Raw genomic sequence first — 19,215 nt, 5'->3', positions numbered from 1 at the left:
AAAATGTGAAAATATAGAAAATGACATGAAGGATATTACAAGATGTATGTGGAACTGTTACACATATATCAGCTTCTTTTTGTATGGATGGTCTTTAATACATAAATAAAACTTCCGGATTTAAGGAAAAAAGAAACGTAAAGGGTGAAATTTTAGGATTTAGCTGTAACTTGCCTTTCTTTTCGATCTAGAATTTATTTCAGGTCATGTACTTTAAAGTTGAGCTTATTTAAATTATTGACAGCGACGTCATATTCTTTACCCTTTTAATTACTCGTATAATTTGGATCAAATAATATAAAGTTTGTGAAAATTTCCTTTCTTTACTTTTCAACTGAAACAAGGTGTTTGAATTCTAGTGTGTATAAGTTCTCCCGCTAAAACAATAGTAATAGTACATCGGAATCTTCCCCGAATTTGAAATAGAAACAAAGAGAAGAAAAAGATATACAACTGACTACTCTAGCTGAGTTTTAAGAGTTATATAAAAACATTATATTAGAGCGAAGAGGATGGAAGAAGTGTGTATAGATAGGAAGATGGAAGGCATGGAGGAGGAGCGTCCGCGGTCAGAACTAGGGCACTTCGTTCTAATACACGGGATAGGAGGAGGAGGGTGGGGTTGGTACAAAATTAGATCTCTTATGGAGAATAGTGGCTAAAAGTCACCTCTCTTGACCTTAAAGGTGCTCGCATCGACCCATCGGACCCTAACACTGTTCTTTCCTTCGATGACTATAACAAACCTCTCCTCGGTTTTTTTTTCATCTTTGCCTCATGATGAACAGGTCCGATCCTACACTTCTACACCCTTCCTCTATCTTTTTTCTCTTTGACTAGGGGTTTTGTAGTAATCAATGTGGAGTTAAGAGTGCTAGCTACAGATTCAACATAATCTAGTAATTTTGGCTCATCAAATTTTATGTTTCCGTTATAATATTTACTCAACATATATAAATAATTTATTCAAAACTCATAAACAAAACAAAAAAAAATTGTGGTCCAAGGTTCATTTAACTTTGCCTCTGGTAATAATATTTTTCATGTAAAGCAACACACATTTTTGATAATCATGTCCTATTCTAAATTCATGTGAGGTAATTTTAATTTATTATCACTAAGTTAAAAAAAAAGAAAGAATAGACTTTTGAAATTTGTGGGTTTTAGACCTTCCGTAGCATTAACTTGCTATAAAATCACTTTTGAAATTTATCGTTTTAGATATTTACCATAATACTTTTATGACTATTGAGGTTTCTAATTTTCTTTTTAGAACGATTAACAATGTGGGTTCCGGACACCGGATGAAAACCAAAAAAAAAAACATGAATTACCTATAGATGATGGAAGCATGATGTTATTGTTTGTTGGATGGATAAATATAGTTAATATTGGTAGGACATATTGCTGGAGGAGGAGGAGTGAGTGTGACGGATGCAATCCACAAATTCACAAAGAAAGTAAAGCTTGCAGTGTATATTGCAGCAACCATGTTGAGAACTGGTTTCCTGTCTCAGCAAGATGTTCAAGATGTAAGTAGCTAGGCAGTACTACTTAAATACAAAACGTGTTCAATTTGAAATTATTAAGCTTGTGTACTTATTTTAGTTCATGTGATATACTTTTCATAGTCAATTTGTTACATAATATAGTACTATAACTTCTTTTAAAAGAAATTTAAAAAGTATTTATTATTTCTTATAACTAATCATTACTTCTCTAATTAGTGACTATTAAGAAAATATAAAGAATAATATTGACAAATATTCGTATGATGAAGATAATTACTGAATGTTTTCTTACAAAGTGTACAAAAGAATTTAAACGACAATCATATGAACTGAAGAGAATATGTATGCTTAAAAGTAAAAACTAAGTTGTTCTAAAACCAATAATTTTGTCCAACCTTGGAGCTATCCCCTTTTTAGAGAGTCAACTAATTCTTTTATTATGACTTTTCAAAACATAGATAAAGGTTTAAATCTTAAGATTAGAAGATTTTTTTATATATATTTTGTTAACACTGTTTGGTCCGTAAGTTGCTACTCTGGCATCTCCTTAATTAATCAGTTATGTCGAATTATTCAACATAATTTAATCATCATGTAACTACAACATTTCAATCCGTCAAGCAATTATATTAACTGAATTATTAGATTTATAGATTGGGTGATAACTGTAGAAAACTATTTAGTTATTTCAAAATAATTTACATTTAAAGTGTATTGAAAAAAACATGTCTTTAAATGTATTCTAGAAGTCATCAAGAGATATACTTAAGGAGGCTTACTTTAGAAGCTATCAAGAAATATATTTGAGAAGGCTTACTCTAGAAGCCATTAAAAGATATACTTGAGAAGACTTACTTTGGAAGCCATCAAGAGGTGTACTTGAGAAATTAAGTCTTACCTATAAATAATCCCTCAATCCTTATTGCAATCTTTAACTTTTTAAGAAAAACATTAAAAAAATTCTCTTTAGTTTCTCTGCTTAATAATTTAGTCATTATAGTTTTACTTGCTGGTATTTGTATTATTGATTTTGTTGATTCCTGTACCCTCTGTTTAATTAGAGAAGTTTTATTTAACTCAGAATATCCTCTAATTAATCAGAAAAGTGCTTGTTTAATCTTGGGGAAACATTTCACACTGCTGAAATAATTTCTTAGGACAGTGCCTAGCACGGCTCAAGTATAATTAATATATTAACTGGTTAAGAAGCAGTTAGATTACTGTTATAGTTGTCATATTGATTATAATATTATCACTAAGGTAGCAATAATATTATACACTGTTATTTTATTGTATTGTTAATATTATTAATATAATATTTTATCAACAGTTAAACAATATGGTTGTTATTATTATTTTCCGTTGTTTCCCAACAATCTAAGAAACTATTGTCATAAAATTTTGATCCTAAGACCATTGATAATATTGATGTTGGTGTTGTTTTGGCTACTTCCATTCCAGTCAGTTTGTCAGAAAATTATGGTACTGCAGGTACTGCAGAATACAGGTATGAAAATAAACTTAGTTGCATGTCTAATGTTAATAATAGAATCTTCATAGAAAATGCATCGCAATGCAAGAGAATATGTGAAAGAAATGACAATTCCGCTAAGTCAAAAATAAATTTGACTAAAACGGATGATATAATTATTGCGGTCATTTCAGAATTGAATATTGAGACCAATGTGAGAAATTGGGTGGTGGACTCTGGTGCTACTAGGCATATTTGTATAAATAAAAACAATTTTATATCATACACCCAAGTGGAGAAAAAAGAAGAAATTGTTTATCTTGGGACCTCGAGAACTAATCAAGTTCTTGAAAAAGGCAAAGTTCTTCTCAAACTCACATCTGATAAAACTTTGGCATTGAGAAATGTGCTGCATATTCCTAATATCATAATTAATTTGATTTCTATGGCATTATTAGGAAAAGTTGGAATAAAGGTTATATTTAAAAATAACGAGGTCATATTAACCAAAAATAATATTCTTATTGGAAATGGACGTTGTAATCATGGACTTTATGTACTTGATATTATCAATGGTAATGCATTATTTTCTGCTTATATGATTGAGTCTATTTCTTTATGGCATGCTAGATTAGGACATGTTAATATTAAATATACAAAAAATATGCAATCACTTGGTTTAATATCTGGTTTAGACTCAAGTAATTTTGATAAATATGAAATATGTGTTGAAGCTAAAATTACTAAAAAGTCATGTTTTTCAGTTGATAGAGAAACTGAGCTGTTATCTTTAATTCACACTGATTTGGGTGATTTAAAACAAACCATGACTAGAGGTGGTAACAGATATCATGTGACCTTTGTTGATGATTTCTCTAGATTTATTAAGTTGTATTTGCTTAGAAATAAAGATGATGTTTTTGTATCTTATAAATCTGAAGTTGAAAATCAACTTAGTAGAAAAATCAAGAGAATTAGATCTGATAGAGGTGGATAATATGTATCTTTAAATACTTTTTGTGAAAAAGAAGGTATTATTCATGAAATAACTCCGTCTTATTCTCCTGAGTCTAATGGTGTAGCTGAAAGAAATGATGAATTCTATGCTAATTAGCTTTTGTGCACCTGATAATTTGTGGGGTGAAGCTATTTTATCTGCATGTCATTTACAAAATAGAATTCCTCATAAAAGAACTGGCAAAACCCCTTATGAATTGTGGAAAGGTTATAAGCCTAATTTAAAATATTTAAAAGTATGGGGTTTCCTTGGGAAAGTTCTTCTTCCTGAACCTAAAAAAAGGATAATAGGTTCTAAAACTGCTGAGTGCATGCTTATTGGATATGCTGAACATAGTGTTGCATATAGATTTCTTGTCTTGAAATGTGATGTACTTGATAGTAATACTATAATCGAGACAAAGAATGCTGAGCTCTTTGAACATATTTTTTCACTATGTGATAAAATCTCTCATGCACCTGTTAAAAAAAAAAATGAATCTACCTCTAATATTGAGGAACTGAGAAGGAGTACAAGGCTTAGGAAAGAATATTTTCCTTATGGAAATGATTTTCAAACTTTTCTTATTGATAATGAACCATCAAATTATTTTGAAGCTATATCTTCTTCTGATGCTAAATTTTGGAAAGAGACAATAAAAATTGAACTTAATTCAATTATGAAAAATAATACATGGGTTTTAACTGACTTACCTCCTGGTGTAAAACCGATTGGTTGTAAATGAATTTTCAAAAGGAAACTTAATTCGGATGGATCTTTAGATAAATATAAAGCTCGGTTAGTAGCTAAAGGATTTTCTCAAAAGCAAAATATTGATTACTTTGATACATTTGCACCAGTAACAAGAATTGCTTCTATTCGAGTATTAATTGCTTTGGCATCAATTCATAAGCTTTTTATCCATCAAATGGATGTGAAAACAGCTTTCTTAAATAGAGATTTAGAAGAAGAAATTTATATGGTTCAACCTGAAGGATGTGTAATTTCTAGACAAGAAAATAAAATTTGTAAATTAATTAAATTTCTTTATGGCCTTAAACAAGCTCCGAAACAGTGGCATGAGAAATTTGATCAAGTCTTAATAAAAGACACTTTTCTTCTGTTGAAGTGGATAAATGTGTTTATACAAAAGTGGTAGACAATGATTATGTGATAATTTATTTATATGTTGATGACATGTTTATATTTGGTACATGTTTAAATATTGTGGAGCGTACCAAATTATTTTTGTCTACTAACTTTGATATGAAAGATCTGGGTAAAGTGAATATGATTTGGAGAATTAAAGTTATAATGAGTGAAGATGGTCTGATGTTGTCAGAAAAATATTATGTGGAAAGACTTCTTAAGAAGTTTGAATGTTGGGAGATAACTCTTGTAGCCACACCTTATGATGCTAATTCTAAATTAAAAAAGAATAATGGTGACTCAGTTATTCAGTCTAAGTATGCACAGATCATTGGCAGTTTGATGCATTTAATAAATTTTACTAGGCCTGATATAGCCTATGCCGTGTGTAGATTGAGTAGATATACTCATAATCCCAATAATGTCCATTGGTCTGCATTAATACGTTTGATAAAATATTTGAAAGGACCCATAAATTATGGTATCTCGTATAGCGGATTTTCTTCAACCTTAGAAGGGTATTGTGATGTAAATTGAATTTCTGATTCAGACGAAACAAAATGTTCACATTTGGTGATGGTGCAGTATCATGGAGATCAGCTAAGCAGACGATTATTGCTGGATCAACTATGGAATCAGAGTTTATGGCTCTGGAGTTAGCTGGTATTGAGGTTGAATGGCTAAGAAATTTCTTAGCAAATATCATTTTTAAAAAGGATAATCTGTTGCCTCATAGCCCTTTGAAAAAGGATGATCTGTTGCCTCCTAGCCCTTTGAACAAAGATAATCTATTGTCTAATATTCCTTTGAAAAAGGATGATCTGTTGTCTATTATCCCTTTGAAAAGGGATGATTTGTTGTCTGATATCCCTTTAAAAAGGATGATCTGATGCCTCCTGTGTATATACACTGTGATTGTCAAGCTGCAATTGCTATTGCGAAGAATAAATCTTACAGTTGTAAGAATAGACATATGAAATTGAGGCATGATGTTGTTAAGCATCTGCTGAGAGATGGAATAATTTCCATTGATTCTGTGAAGTCAGAATTGAATTCGGTCGATTCACTAACTAAACCTGTGGAAAGAAAATTAATTCTTCAAACATCAAAAGAGATGGGGTTAAGGCCAATATGATTGTCAATAGAGATTTAAAGTGTATTGAAAAAGTCATGTCTTTAAATGTATTCTAGAAGCCATCAAAAGATATACTTGAGAAGGTTTACTCTAGAAGCTATCAAGAGATAAACTTGAGAAGACTTACTCTAAAAGTCATTAAAAAATATACTTAAGAAGACTTACTTTGGAAGTCATCAAGAGGTGTACTTGAGAAACTAAGTCTTACCTATAAATAGTCCCTCAATCCTTACTGCAATCTTTAACCTTTTAAGAAAAACATTAAAAAATTTCTCTTTAGTTTCTCTGCTTAATAATTTAGTCATTATAGTTTTACTTGCTGGTATTTGTATTATTAATTTTTTTGATTCTTGTACCCTCTGTTTAATTAGGAAAGTTTTAATTAACTCATAATATCCTCTAATTAATCAGGAAAATGCTTATTTAATCTTGAGAAAATAATTCACACTGCTGAAAGAGTTTCTTAAGACAGTGTCTAGCTTGACTCAAGAATAATTTAATATATTAACTGGTTAAGAAGCAGTTAAATTACTGTTATTGTTATCATATTAATTACAATATTATTACTAAGATAGCAATAATATTATACGCTGTTATTTTATTGTATTATTAATATTATTAATATAATATTTTATCAACAGTTAAATAATATTGTTATTATTATTATTTTCCGTTGTTTCCGAACAACAACTAAGAATTTCTCTTTTATTTAAGCAACACCTATCCTAATCTATGCTAAATTGTACAGCTAACTAGTAGCTACAGTTCATTATTCAGGCTAATAAGTGTTTTCTTTTATAATTATTGAGCTACAATAATCGATTTATACTGATATTTTGTCGTAATTACTGCTTGGGAGTCCCCGATTTATCAGAATTTGGAGATGTCTATGATATGGGGTTTGGATTACCAGATAAACCTCCAATCAGTGCTGTTGTTAAGAAAAGTTTACAGCGGGAAATCATTTACCTAATGAGCCCACTTGAGGTAATTAAATCCATTTAGTATAGCTTTCCCTTCAACCAACACTATAAAAGTAGTTTGGTTGATGAACATGTTATTTCCGGGATAAATATTTCAGGATTCATAGTGACAAGATTGATTATTAGATGTTCATTTCATTAGATTAAAGTTGAGATATATGTGTGGTTTAAAGTGGAATAGACTTTTATTCAAAAGTTAACCTTGGAACCTTGGCTTTCTTTATTTGATGTTTAATCACTAACACCGAGATGGTTAACAGCATGGAGTGTGGTAAAAAATAAGGGGAAAAAAATTCAAATAACCTTTCTTAGATGGTTAATTACAATTTATAGCATAATTTTTATCTTTACAAGTTGTAGCAAAAAAGGTATAAAGAAGGAAAAAAATATTTTTTTTTAATAATATAAAAAGAAAAATACGTATATGGAAAAAAGAATTTCATACCCATAAAAAGGGATGACAGTTTTTGTCAGGATATCAATCATCCCCTTAATTCTCTCTGAAACGGTTTTACTCCTACTTCATTAACATCTAAACGATTTCATACTTTCAAAATCATTATTCAACCAGTGATTTCTTCTCATTCATCAGAAATTCTCTTTCTTCTAATTTTTTTTTTAAAATATGGTAATTAGAAGTATTGTTAATTTCTTTGTTAAATATCCATAGTATGTAACAATAAAAGATATGTCAATGGATATTAGAGAAAATAGTGAACAATTCGTTATTTGTGTTGGTAATAACATAAATAAGGATTTAAATATAGATCGGAATTTTCATAAGAATAATATAGTGAAAATTACACTACAAGAAAATTGCTTATTACTTGGGGATTTTCTTATAGATAATGTAATAAAATCACCAAGTAATTTGATTACCTGCGAATTTTCTTATCAATTAGAATCCAAAGGAAATACCTTCGTAGGTAATTATTACCTGCGGATTTATAAAATTCCTAGGTAATTTAACTGCGAAAATAAATTCACAGGTATGTTATTTGCGGATTTATTTGAGATTAATCATCAAAATTTTGCATGAAATATTTGGTAAAATTTCATAAAAAAAAGATTTTACGTGTGGATTTTCACGAAAAAAAATCACAAATTATCCCCCACGAAGATTCCCAAGTAAATTCCTATGTAATTTAGCTGCGAAAATAAATTTGCAGGTACGTTATTTGCGGATTTATTTACGATTAACTATCAAAATTTTGCATGAATTATTTGGTAAAATTTCATTTAAAAAAAAGGATTTTAACTGTGGATTTTCACAAAAAAAAATCACAAACTATTCCCCACGAAAATTTTCAAGAAATCTCTAGGTAATTTAGCTGCGAAAATAGATCCGTAGGTACGTTATTTGCAGATTTATTTGTGATTAACTATCAAATTTTGCATGAATTATTTTGGTAAAATTTCATAAAAAGAGGATTTTACCTGCGGATTTTTATGAAAAAAATCACAAATTATTCCTCACGAAGATTGCCAAATAAATTCCTAGGTAATTCAACAACAACAACAACAAACCCAGTGTATTCCCACTTAGTGGGGTCTGGGGGGGTAAGATGTACGCAGTCCATACCTCTACCTCTGATGAAGTAGAAAGGCTGTTTCCGAAAGACCCCCGGCTCAAGTCCCGAGATATCACACAAACACATAGTACAGCACAGAAGCAGATGACATAACATAGATACGGCACCCATAAGGAATATAAAACAGAGTAAAGCAGGAATGCAGGAATATAAAGTAGAGGAAAGCACACATATTCGTAATAAACATGGAACACGGAACACGGAACATTGAATACGGAACCATAACAGGAATACACCCCTACCAATTAATTCCCTACACTAGCGACCCGAACTGGCCCTAATCCTCTGCCGTAATTCGCATCTTCCAGACCTTCCTATCTAGGGTCATGTCCTCGGTGAGCTGTAACTGTTCCATGTCCCGCCTAATCACCTCACCCCAGTACTTCTTCGGTCTACCCCTACCCCGTCTAAAACCATCCAACGCTAGCCTCTCACACCTACGGACCGGGGCATCCGTGCCCCTCCTCTTCACGTGTCCGAACCATCTCAATCGTGCTTCCCGCATCTTACACTCCACTGAAGTCACACCAACCTTCTCCCGGATAGTCTCATTCCGAACTCTATCCCCTCGGGTCAGTCCACACATCCAGCGCAACATCCGCATTTCTGCCACCTTCATTCTTTGGATGTGGGAGTTCTTAACTGGCCAACACTCCGCTCCATACAGCAAGGCCGGACGGACTACCACCCTATAGAATTTGCCTTTAAGCTTGGGCGGCACCTTCTTATCATACAGCACCCCCGATGCGAGTTTCCACTTCATCCATCCCGCCCCAATACGGTGCGAGACATCCTCGTCAATCTCACCGTTACTCTGGATCACGGACCCGAGATACTTGAACTTATCCCTCTTCCCTACCTCCTGTGCTTCTAGCCTCACTACTACTTCATTCTCCCGCCTCACGTCATTAAACTTACATTCCACATACTCTGTCTTGGTTCTGCTCACCCTGAACCCTTTAGACTCCAGAGTTTGCCTCCACAACTCTAATTTTTCATTCACACCCCCTCGAGTCTCATCTATCAGGACTACATCGTCTGCAAAAAGCATACACCACGGCACCTCCCCTTGGATACGCCGCGTCAACACATCCATTACTAACGCAAACAAAAAGGGACTAAGAGTAGATCCCTGATGCAATCCTGTCCGGACAGTGAAATGCTCTGAGTCTCCTCCCGCCGTCCTCACCTGGGTTTTCGCTCCCTCATACATATCCTTAATTACTCTGATATATGCCTGCGGTACTCCACTCACCTCCAAGCATCTCCAAAGCACTTCCCTGGGGACTTTGTCGTACGCCTTTTCCAGGTCGATGAACACCATGTGCAGATCCTTCTTCCTCTCCCTATACTGCTCCACCAACCTCCGTACCAGGTGGATTGCCTCCGTCGTCGAGCGGCCGGGCATAAATCCGAACTGGTTTTCCGAGATAGACACTATCCGTCTCAGCCTCACCTCGACCACTCTCTCCCAGATCTTCATAGAGTGACTCAGTAACTTAATCCCCCTATAGTTATTGCAACACTGAATGTCCCCCTTATTCTTATAAAGGGGGATCATGGTACTCCACCTCCACGCCTCGGGCATCTTTGCCGTCCTGAAAATTTCATTGAACAATGCAGTCAACCACCTTACACCAGCCTCTCCAACGAACTTCCAAAACTCCACCGGTATCTCATCCGGCCCCGTCGCCCTACCCCTTCGCATCCTGCGAACTGCCTGTCTAACCTCGTCTACCTTAAAACGTCTACAATAGCTAAAATCCCGACACTCCCCTGAGTGCTCCAGTTCCCCTAACACAATAACTCTGTCCCCCTCGTCATTCAAGAGCCTATGAAAGTACGACTGCCATCTCTTCTTTATATGGCCGTCCTCCACCAACACTCTACCGTCCTCCCCCTTAATGCACCTCACCTGATCGAGGTCACGACCCTTCCTCTCCCTAGCCTTAGCGAGTCGGAACAACTTTTTCTCCCCTCCTTTCCCCTGTAACCCTGCATACAAGCTCTCAAAAGCGGCCGTCTTAGCTGCCGTGACCGCTGACTTCGCCTCCTTCCTCGCTAGCTTGTACTCTTTCCTGTTTACCCGCTTCTCTTCTTCGTCCTTACTTTCCACCAACTTAGCATACGCCTCTTTCTTGGTCTCCACTTTCTTCCCCACCTCTTCATTCCACCACCAATCCCCCCGATGATGTCCGGCCCGGCCCCTAGAAACACCCAACACCTCCCTTGCATTCTCCCTGATGCACGTTGCCGCCCTGTCCCACATATTATCCACATCCCCCCTACACTCCCACACCCCCATTCCCGCCAACCTCTCCCCTATCTCCCACACATTCACTGGCGTCAAACCGCCCCACTTAATTCTTGGTCTACACTCCTTACTCCTCCTCTTTCTATTCTTCTTTATACCCAAATCCATAACCAAGAGCCTATGTTGGGTCGAAAGATTCTTACTCGGGATGACTTTACAGTCTTTACACAACGCCCTATCCCCTTTCCTAAGCAACAAAAAGTCAATCTGGGTCCTGGCTATCGCGCTCCGAAAAGTGATCAGGTGCTCGTCCTTCTTCGGGAAGCCCGAGTTCACCACCACCAGCCCAAACGCCCTCGCAAACTCCAATAGGGTCGCCCCCTCTTCATTTCTCTCCCCAAAACCAAAACCACCATGCACATCCCCAAAGCCTCCCGGTAGCGCCCCGATGTGCCCGTTGAAATCCCCTGCTACAACAATCTTCTCCGAACTGGGCATGCCTCTCACCACGTCCTCCAAAGCCTCCCAGAACCGCATCTTCTCCTCCCACTCCGATCCCACATGCGGCGCATAGGCACTACACACGTTCAGGGTAAACCCCCGAATGACCAACTTAATAGTCATCAACCTATCGTTGATCCTCTTCACCTCCACTACCTGACCTCTAAGCTCTTCATCTACCAAGATGCCAACACCATTCCTACGCCTGTCGCTCCCAGAGTACCACAGCTTGTAACCGTCCACATCCCTAGCCTTAGACCCTACCCACTCGGTCTCTTGGACACACGCAAGGTTGATCCTTCTCTTCCTAAGAATCTTCACCAGCTCTATGGACTTCCCCTGAAGGGTCCCTATATTCCAAGACCCAACCCTCAGCCTACCGTCGCTATCCACGCGCCCCCCACTACCCCCCCTCGGCCAAACCTTGGCCTCCCACCCACTCCCGCTCTCTCCCCATCTCCCGCCCCCGCCACAGCCCCACGCCCCAACCCCCTCGGACATGACCCTAACCACCCATTACCACCCACAGCCACAACTACACGAAACAAAAAATAGGAAAATATAAGGATATACCCGGTGGCAATATCAAAGCAGCAGCAAGGAGATACAAGGCACACACACGTTCAAAATTTTCAAGTAATAATTCACACGTAAATTACTAGAAATATTTCACAATTAATCAAAAATCTATTCAAAATCTTCAATAATTCTCAAAAACATCATTCAATAAAAGTTTAATGTAAACCATTACAGCTAACAAAAAAATATAATTCAAAACATCCACATTAATAATGTATGATTCTTAAATGGTCCAAAATAAAATATTTCAAACTTGAATCCTTAATAAAACTACCAACAATCAGGTTCAGAATCACTTTCATTCACGTTATCAGGTTTATCACTCTCATTCACGTCGTCAGAGTCATCATCACTTTCATCCTCATAAGTTTGATTGTCTTCTTGAGATGGGCGTTCATCATTTGAAGATGATTTGTTATATTCATGCTTCATCAACAAGTGTAATTCCTTTCCTATCCTCTTATTTTTCTTTCGCTCATTCTGCAACTGAGCATATAAATCAGTATTTGAAGTATCAACCTGAGACTTAATCATCTCATCAATTTCTTTTGGGAAAGATGATATTGAATTGTTAGTTGCCTTTACACTTCAACCTAGGGAGCCAAGACCTTTAAATCTTCCTTTTTTCTTTCCACCAACAGATTGCACCCAGATATCCATTTCACTTAACTGAGACAGCTGACTAGCTAAATTAGTTTCTTTATCCACAGCTGATGCACTTTGAGCAGCTAATATTTCTTGTTTCTTTATTTCAAACTCATTCTGCATAAGGATATGTTATGTCAGACCATAAAAAGTGGTAAGAAATATATTATTAGCATGAACTATATTAGATTATAGACTAACTGCTGCTATGTTATTAATAGACTAACTTCTTATTTTCATAGCACTTAAGCAATAGTAAATCATTGAACCAGATGACAACAACAGAGATTTGTATATTTTAAATATGTACCAGATGACAAAAAGAGAAATTAGTCTACATATGTTGACAACAACAGCGACCAATAACACAGCTTACAAACATTGTTTACCTTGATATCGGGAATACTCGTACAAACATTGTTGACCTTGATATCTAGAATACTCGTACAAGCATTCACTACTATCAAGTTCTACATTATTGACCTTGAAATCTGGTAGCTCATACAGATTTGATAAATAGATAAACAAGTGGGACGCTAAATACATTGTAGGCGGAGAACTCTTGTATAACTTATACTTATGGACTCATATCGTGATCTCTCTATAATATCTAATCAGCCACTAAAGCTTAATAATTGAAGACTAGACATGCTTGGTGAATTTGCTGTGATAGCCTAAGAAGTAAGGGTAATCCGACCTTTTTCTTCTTAGTTAGTGTTTGATCGCTAATCTGTTTATCAGGTAAATGCAAATAGGTTCCTATCCCTTCTTTAGGAAAGAAATCCTATAAACTTCTTCAATATCTAAGTAGCTAGTTAGGTCGCAGATACATCTAGTGAACGAGTACAATTATGTAAAAATTATGTGGAAAAAATAATATTTACATTTTTTGACCTCTTTAATCTCCCATTACAAAATTTACATCCTTGATATATACTTATCTACTGATGCAGGTGCATTCTTGAGAACTACACTAGATCAATGCATCCCTACATAGAGGGTCGTCTAATTGCTCTGCCAACTCCCTCTTTATATAGAAGGATTACTGGAACTCTAACAGATATTTAGGCGCGACCCACTTTGAGGGCTTTTAGTTTCGACTGAGAATGTTGATAGGATAACACCAGTTGGAGATATTAATACAAGTAGTCTGGGGGTAGAGCTACTTCTATGGCAGGTAGTAAGGGGTTGTGGGTATTTCAGCCCCAGCTTTAACTTCTATAGTGCCCCCTCAGTCGTTGGTTTTTGGAATGGTTAGTGTGTATTAGGACTTATTAAAATAGTATGTGGATAAGTAGCAGGAGTTATATGATTCTTCATTATCTGTTAGCCTTGTGGATCATTTTACTGCATTTATGCTTCCAATGTGGACTGTCACACAATTGCAAATACTGTTTGGCTTTCCAATAACTTTTTTGCTGACAGGGGATGAAACCGGTGAAGCACAGTATTACACAGAGGGTATTGAATGGCTGCATAAATTTTTCTATGGTTTTCTAGAAAAAATAGTGTTTTCTTTACAGATTTTGAAAGATCGATGGGGTTTGAAAGAGGGAGAAGAAGACATGCAAGCTGTACAGATCTGGTGATCTTTGTATCTTAAAATTCTGAAGGGGTTAAATAGTATATCAAAACTGTATAGCGACCTAGAGAAATCAAATTCATACCTTCTATGGGGTACAACATATCAAAGCATACCTAAGAACTTATTGGGACTGTAAAGAGTCCTAATGATAGCCAAAAATCCAACAATTAAGGGAACACTACTATCAATACTCACTCCCTGGGGGCACCCCCTTTGGTTGCCTATAAATGATAAGTACATAGATAATTGCATTTTTGTTAAGTTACTGCAAAATAGTAATTAAGTTAGTAAGAAGGAAAGAATGTTTTGAGAAGGAAATCACTAGAGGGTGTACGTCTTAGCTCTCTCTAGTAACGTGCACCAATACCATTTTGATGGCAAAGCGAGGAAGAGTCAGACCTAAAAAGAAGGTCCACTCGATAATTAGGACCTCTCCGATGATGGAGGATTTAGTTGGAAAACATGCGATAAGGGGAATATCACTGGTGGAAACGAATCGAAGCGGAATGACAACTAGTATGAATACTGGAGTACAAGGAAATTTAACTAAAATCACCATAGCTCCACCTAGCCCTAGCTTGACTGTAGGTGTTGTTACTACTGGCAATGCAAGATCTGGGAAATCGACAAAGGAAATTGGTTCTACTAGCCAAGTGATAGAAGAAAATGTGAATCAAGATGAATAGAAAGTGTGACACAGCACTGGACAGACGGGTATGAATTAGAACATTATGGTGACACACCAAGGGATTCATGGAATAGCTCGATAACTCAATTTGGGGGAAGGTTCTGCCAAGGAGGAGGGGAATTCTTGGTCCAACTTATTCACCTTTAGCCATACAACATCTACTGGTATGACTCTTAATTTTAAACCCCCAACTGTTATTGACAGCAGACCTGTGGTAATACTAGAAACACCTAAAATTGAAAAGCAAATGCATGAATGGAATAATACCCTTGTAGTATCCACGTTTGGAGAGACTCTTGCTTTCTTGTATAGGTGGAACTATATAGCTTGCTATTGGAATTTTGTTATGGAACATGAGTTATACTATCATGATGATGGCTTTTACATAGTGAAGTTCCAAAATACGCAGGATAGAGATGATGTTCTCTTCTCTGATCAATATTCTATCACTAGTAAGCCACTAATCCTTTAAAATTGAACCCATGATTTTGATTTTACTCAAGAGATCCTTACCACTATACCCCTATGGGTGAGGCTACAAAACCTGCCCCTTAATTACTAGGGAACGGAGGCTCTTAGCAAAATTACTAACTGATTAGGGAGACTATTATTTGTTGATGCTTGTACTACAAAATAAAGTAGAGTGTCCTATGCTAGAGTCTTAGTGGAGATGAACGTGACTCAGGATTTACCAAATGTGGTTGAGATTTCTAATCCCAGTGGAAAGATTAACAACCAGCAAGTGGCATATGACTGGAAATCTCTATTTTGCGAAAAATGAACAAGGTTTGGCCATGTATGTCGACGTGAAGAACCAAGGGATAATCAACCTCAAGGGAGATAAAACCAGGTTATAGAGGGTGCTCATAGATGAGGCAGAGAGGTAAAATAATGGTTGCCTAAATATTTTGCTGAAGAAATGGATAAACAGCCCCAACATACTGTTGCTACTAATATACCACATCCACAGACCAAGGGATTTAGGATTAAAGATAATCAACATTGGTTCAAAAAGATGATCAACTCAAGAGTAATTGCGATGTACAAATATGGAATGATACCCCAGAAAGAGTGATTACGTTCATACAAATAGGTGAAGATATCAGGGATGTAAATTTTTGTTGGAACATTATTGGAATGGGAAAACTATGGGTTAAATACATATCAATGTTAGAATTATTACTGATAAATGCATTTATGACATTATCAGTTCATATATGACCAAGTCTGTTACATCAATACATAGTAGATATGCTATCTATATCACAGTGTTAGAATTTTGTAAGATTCTAGAAAAGGCGGTAGAGTTCGAAGATAATTTGTATATTTTTGGTCGGAGTAGATTAGGCACTATTATACAGGAGAACTGAGAATAAATTTTGACTGCAGGGGAACCGAGAACACTGAGTGCTAACAGAAGAAGACATGTAGCAGGTAATCCACTTATCCTAGTGCCATAGTATAGTAATACTATTACATTTATTAAATAGAAAATTTATAGGAGCAACATTTGGATACTAGGGCACTTATTATGCAGTATCTCCGCTTTACCAAAATGGTATTATCAAATTCATGATTATTGTAAAATAAGTAACTTTCATCTTATTAACAAAATAGTACAGAAAAGCTTAAGAGATGCTTCCCCAAACCCCCAAAGTAGAGTAAGACGCCTTTTGTTCTCTAATCTATTCCAGTTTTAGTTTATCTGACGTGACTCACCATCTCTAAGATCTTAAAGAAATATATGATACTGCTACTTTTTAGTATGCTAGTTCTCAATCAAAGTTTAGCAAATTATCACTATTTTAAACAATCTAGTTATTATTTTAAGCACATATCTTATCATTTCTAATATAGTATGTACATCGATATATCTCAAGACTTTCTTCAATTAATTTTTCTACAAGTTAATGCAGTCATCTAACTATATGAAAGCATAGGACACATGCTAACATATGGGCAACTGTTAAACCAATTGAAATTGACAGTCCAAGCAGAAAGTCTTAACACAAATATTGAAACCTCAGAATCAGTGCCTCAGCATCAGACCCATTGATTCTACTGCTCGACTTCAATTACGTCCATATAAACTAAATGGTTCTAAAGTGCTTATTTGAACCATAATAGAACATTTATGACTATGTCCCAAACAAGTTGGGATCGGCTAAATGAATCCCATTTCTTCATTTTAAGATCATTTCATTTCATCATCATTGATACAAGATCAAGTTCAAAAATACAAGAAGCAAACCACAACAAGAACAACAAGATGTCAACAACAATGCTAATGAATTAAAATAGGCCACACACGGCTTCACTAGACTTCAAGATTACAACAAAAACCATATTTTAAGAGTACAAGATTGCAACAAGTTGTAGTGAATCAAAATTAGCCCCACACGGCTTCACTACTTCAAGATTGAAATAAACTCAACTAGTAAACAGAGTAAATGAACACTTACATAAGTAGCTTCAGCTTTCTTATTTACCCAACTTCCATCACTTTTCTTGCGATGAGTTCGAAAATAAAATTTTGAAACAGAAGGATCTTTTCCAGCAGCTTCTTTCTATATTCAAAAAAAGATATGTATGTTATCAACATAGAATATGATATTATTTTCTTAAAACAAATATATTTAAAAAGATTTATAATTACCATTCTCTTATAGATCAATCGATGAGGTACACAACCCCCTGTATGAAGTTATGCACCGGCATTTGAATCATGATTCTCTTTATTTCATTTAGACTTTTTTTTGAACTCATCAGACTCCCAATATACCTTTATCTCCTTGAATATTGCATCTCCCATCCAATGTGGTTTCAGAGGCAAATTTTTTATAATATCTTGAAAAAGTTGGGTCATTTTTTAAGATGTTATTTTATTAAAATTAGACCATATAGCATCATTATAGTGAGGAAGCCACTTAAATTTCTTCTGCATATATCAAATGAATAAAATATAAACTATATAGTCCCACAATTATATTTATACATGAATCAGAATGTATAAACTTTTTACCTTGAATTCCTCAAACCATATCTCACGAATAGACTCAGGAAACTTCTTCCATGAAGGTCTAGCCAATTCAAACTTACTCCGAATGCAATTAGCAATACCACCAATAACTACCTTGTGTGGGTAAAACCTACATAACATATAGTAGTTATCAAAAATCTGCACATATAAATAGTCCACCAAAATATATGTATTATTAAACATTAGTCGTATTACCCATCCTCTTCAGGTACAATCCACATTTGATTATCATCGTCTACATTGTCAACTATATTAGGTAAGGTGGGTGGAGTCCTGTTGGACGGTGGTAACATTAATGGTTTAGAATCTTGATTTGTAGGTTGGGCCGGATAGATTGAGGTGGAGATTCAATAATAGCAGACTGGTTGAGACTCATTTACATGAAGTAGACTAGTATGGGAATAGAGGGGTTGTGATGGTATTATGGGAGGTACAACAATGTTATGTCTGGGATTGATTGACTTTAGGATTTGGTTGATGTGAGGAAGACTTATTCATATGAGGTGAACCAGAATGAGATTGAAGGGATCCTGACAGAATTATGGGACGCAATTGAACTGTTTGTTGCTCTATTGTCTATTTTTTTTTACTTGACTTATCTCCTTTGCCATTAGGCAATTCAGCTCTTTTAGATCCTACACCAAGCATCTACAGCAAATAAAAACAGAAAAAATAATATATTAGTGATTTAATTGATGAACAACACATGAATAAAGGTGATAAAAATAATATATTAGTGTAGAATGTAAAGAGAACGATCTTATTAAGTATTAGAGTGAAAGAGGTTCGAATGAAGTAACATGGATATCCTGATTCATGATATAACTAATTTTGGCTTGTGCACAAGAACGTTAGAGGAAACCTTATAGTACGACAATGAAAATCAATAATCTAGCTCAAAATTAGCTTTACAGACTACTAATACTATTATTTGCAGCCTATTTTTGTTTTGTGCTATTTAATCATAGGTTGTCGGAACTTGCTTCTTATCGCTACAAGGAACATTAGACATAGTACTACAATTTTGATAAAGCAACATTAGAAATAGTACCACAATTCAACTACAAATTGTATCAAAATATAAT

At 35.3% G+C, this 19,215-nt stretch overlaps 1 protein-coding gene and 1 pseudogene across 1 annotated transcript; one reads left to right on the top strand and one right to left on the bottom strand.

The window, feature by feature from the left end:
- The first annotated feature begins 512 nt into the window (after nucleotides 1–512).
- LOC107865209 lies at nucleotides 513–7,353 on the top strand (annotated as a pseudogene).
- A 4,965-nt stretch (nucleotides 7,354–12,318) lies between these two features.
- LOC107863509 lies at nucleotides 12,319–18,423 on the bottom strand. Its single transcript, XM_047408483.1, has 4 exons — nucleotides 18,326–18,423; nucleotides 18,113–18,239; nucleotides 17,553–17,657; nucleotides 12,319–12,934 (listed from the first exon to the last, which is right to left on the bottom strand). Exons 1-4 carry the CDS (start codon nucleotides 18,421–18,423, stop codon nucleotides 12,761–12,763), a joined length of 504 nt encoding a protein of 167 aa, XP_047264439.1. The 3' UTR covers nucleotides 12,319–12,760.
- Nucleotides 18,424–19,215: the final 792 nt, after the last annotated feature.

Source organism: Capsicum annuum, chromosome 3 (genome assembly GCF_002878395.1).
Source record: "Capsicum annuum cultivar UCD-10X-F1 chromosome 3, UCD10Xv1.1, whole genome shotgun sequence".
Classification (NCBI taxonomy): domain Eukaryota; kingdom Viridiplantae; phylum Streptophyta; class Magnoliopsida; order Solanales; family Solanaceae; genus Capsicum; species Capsicum annuum.
Note: the sequence above shows the minus strand (reverse complement) of the source record. Positions and strands in the feature narration are given on the sequence as shown.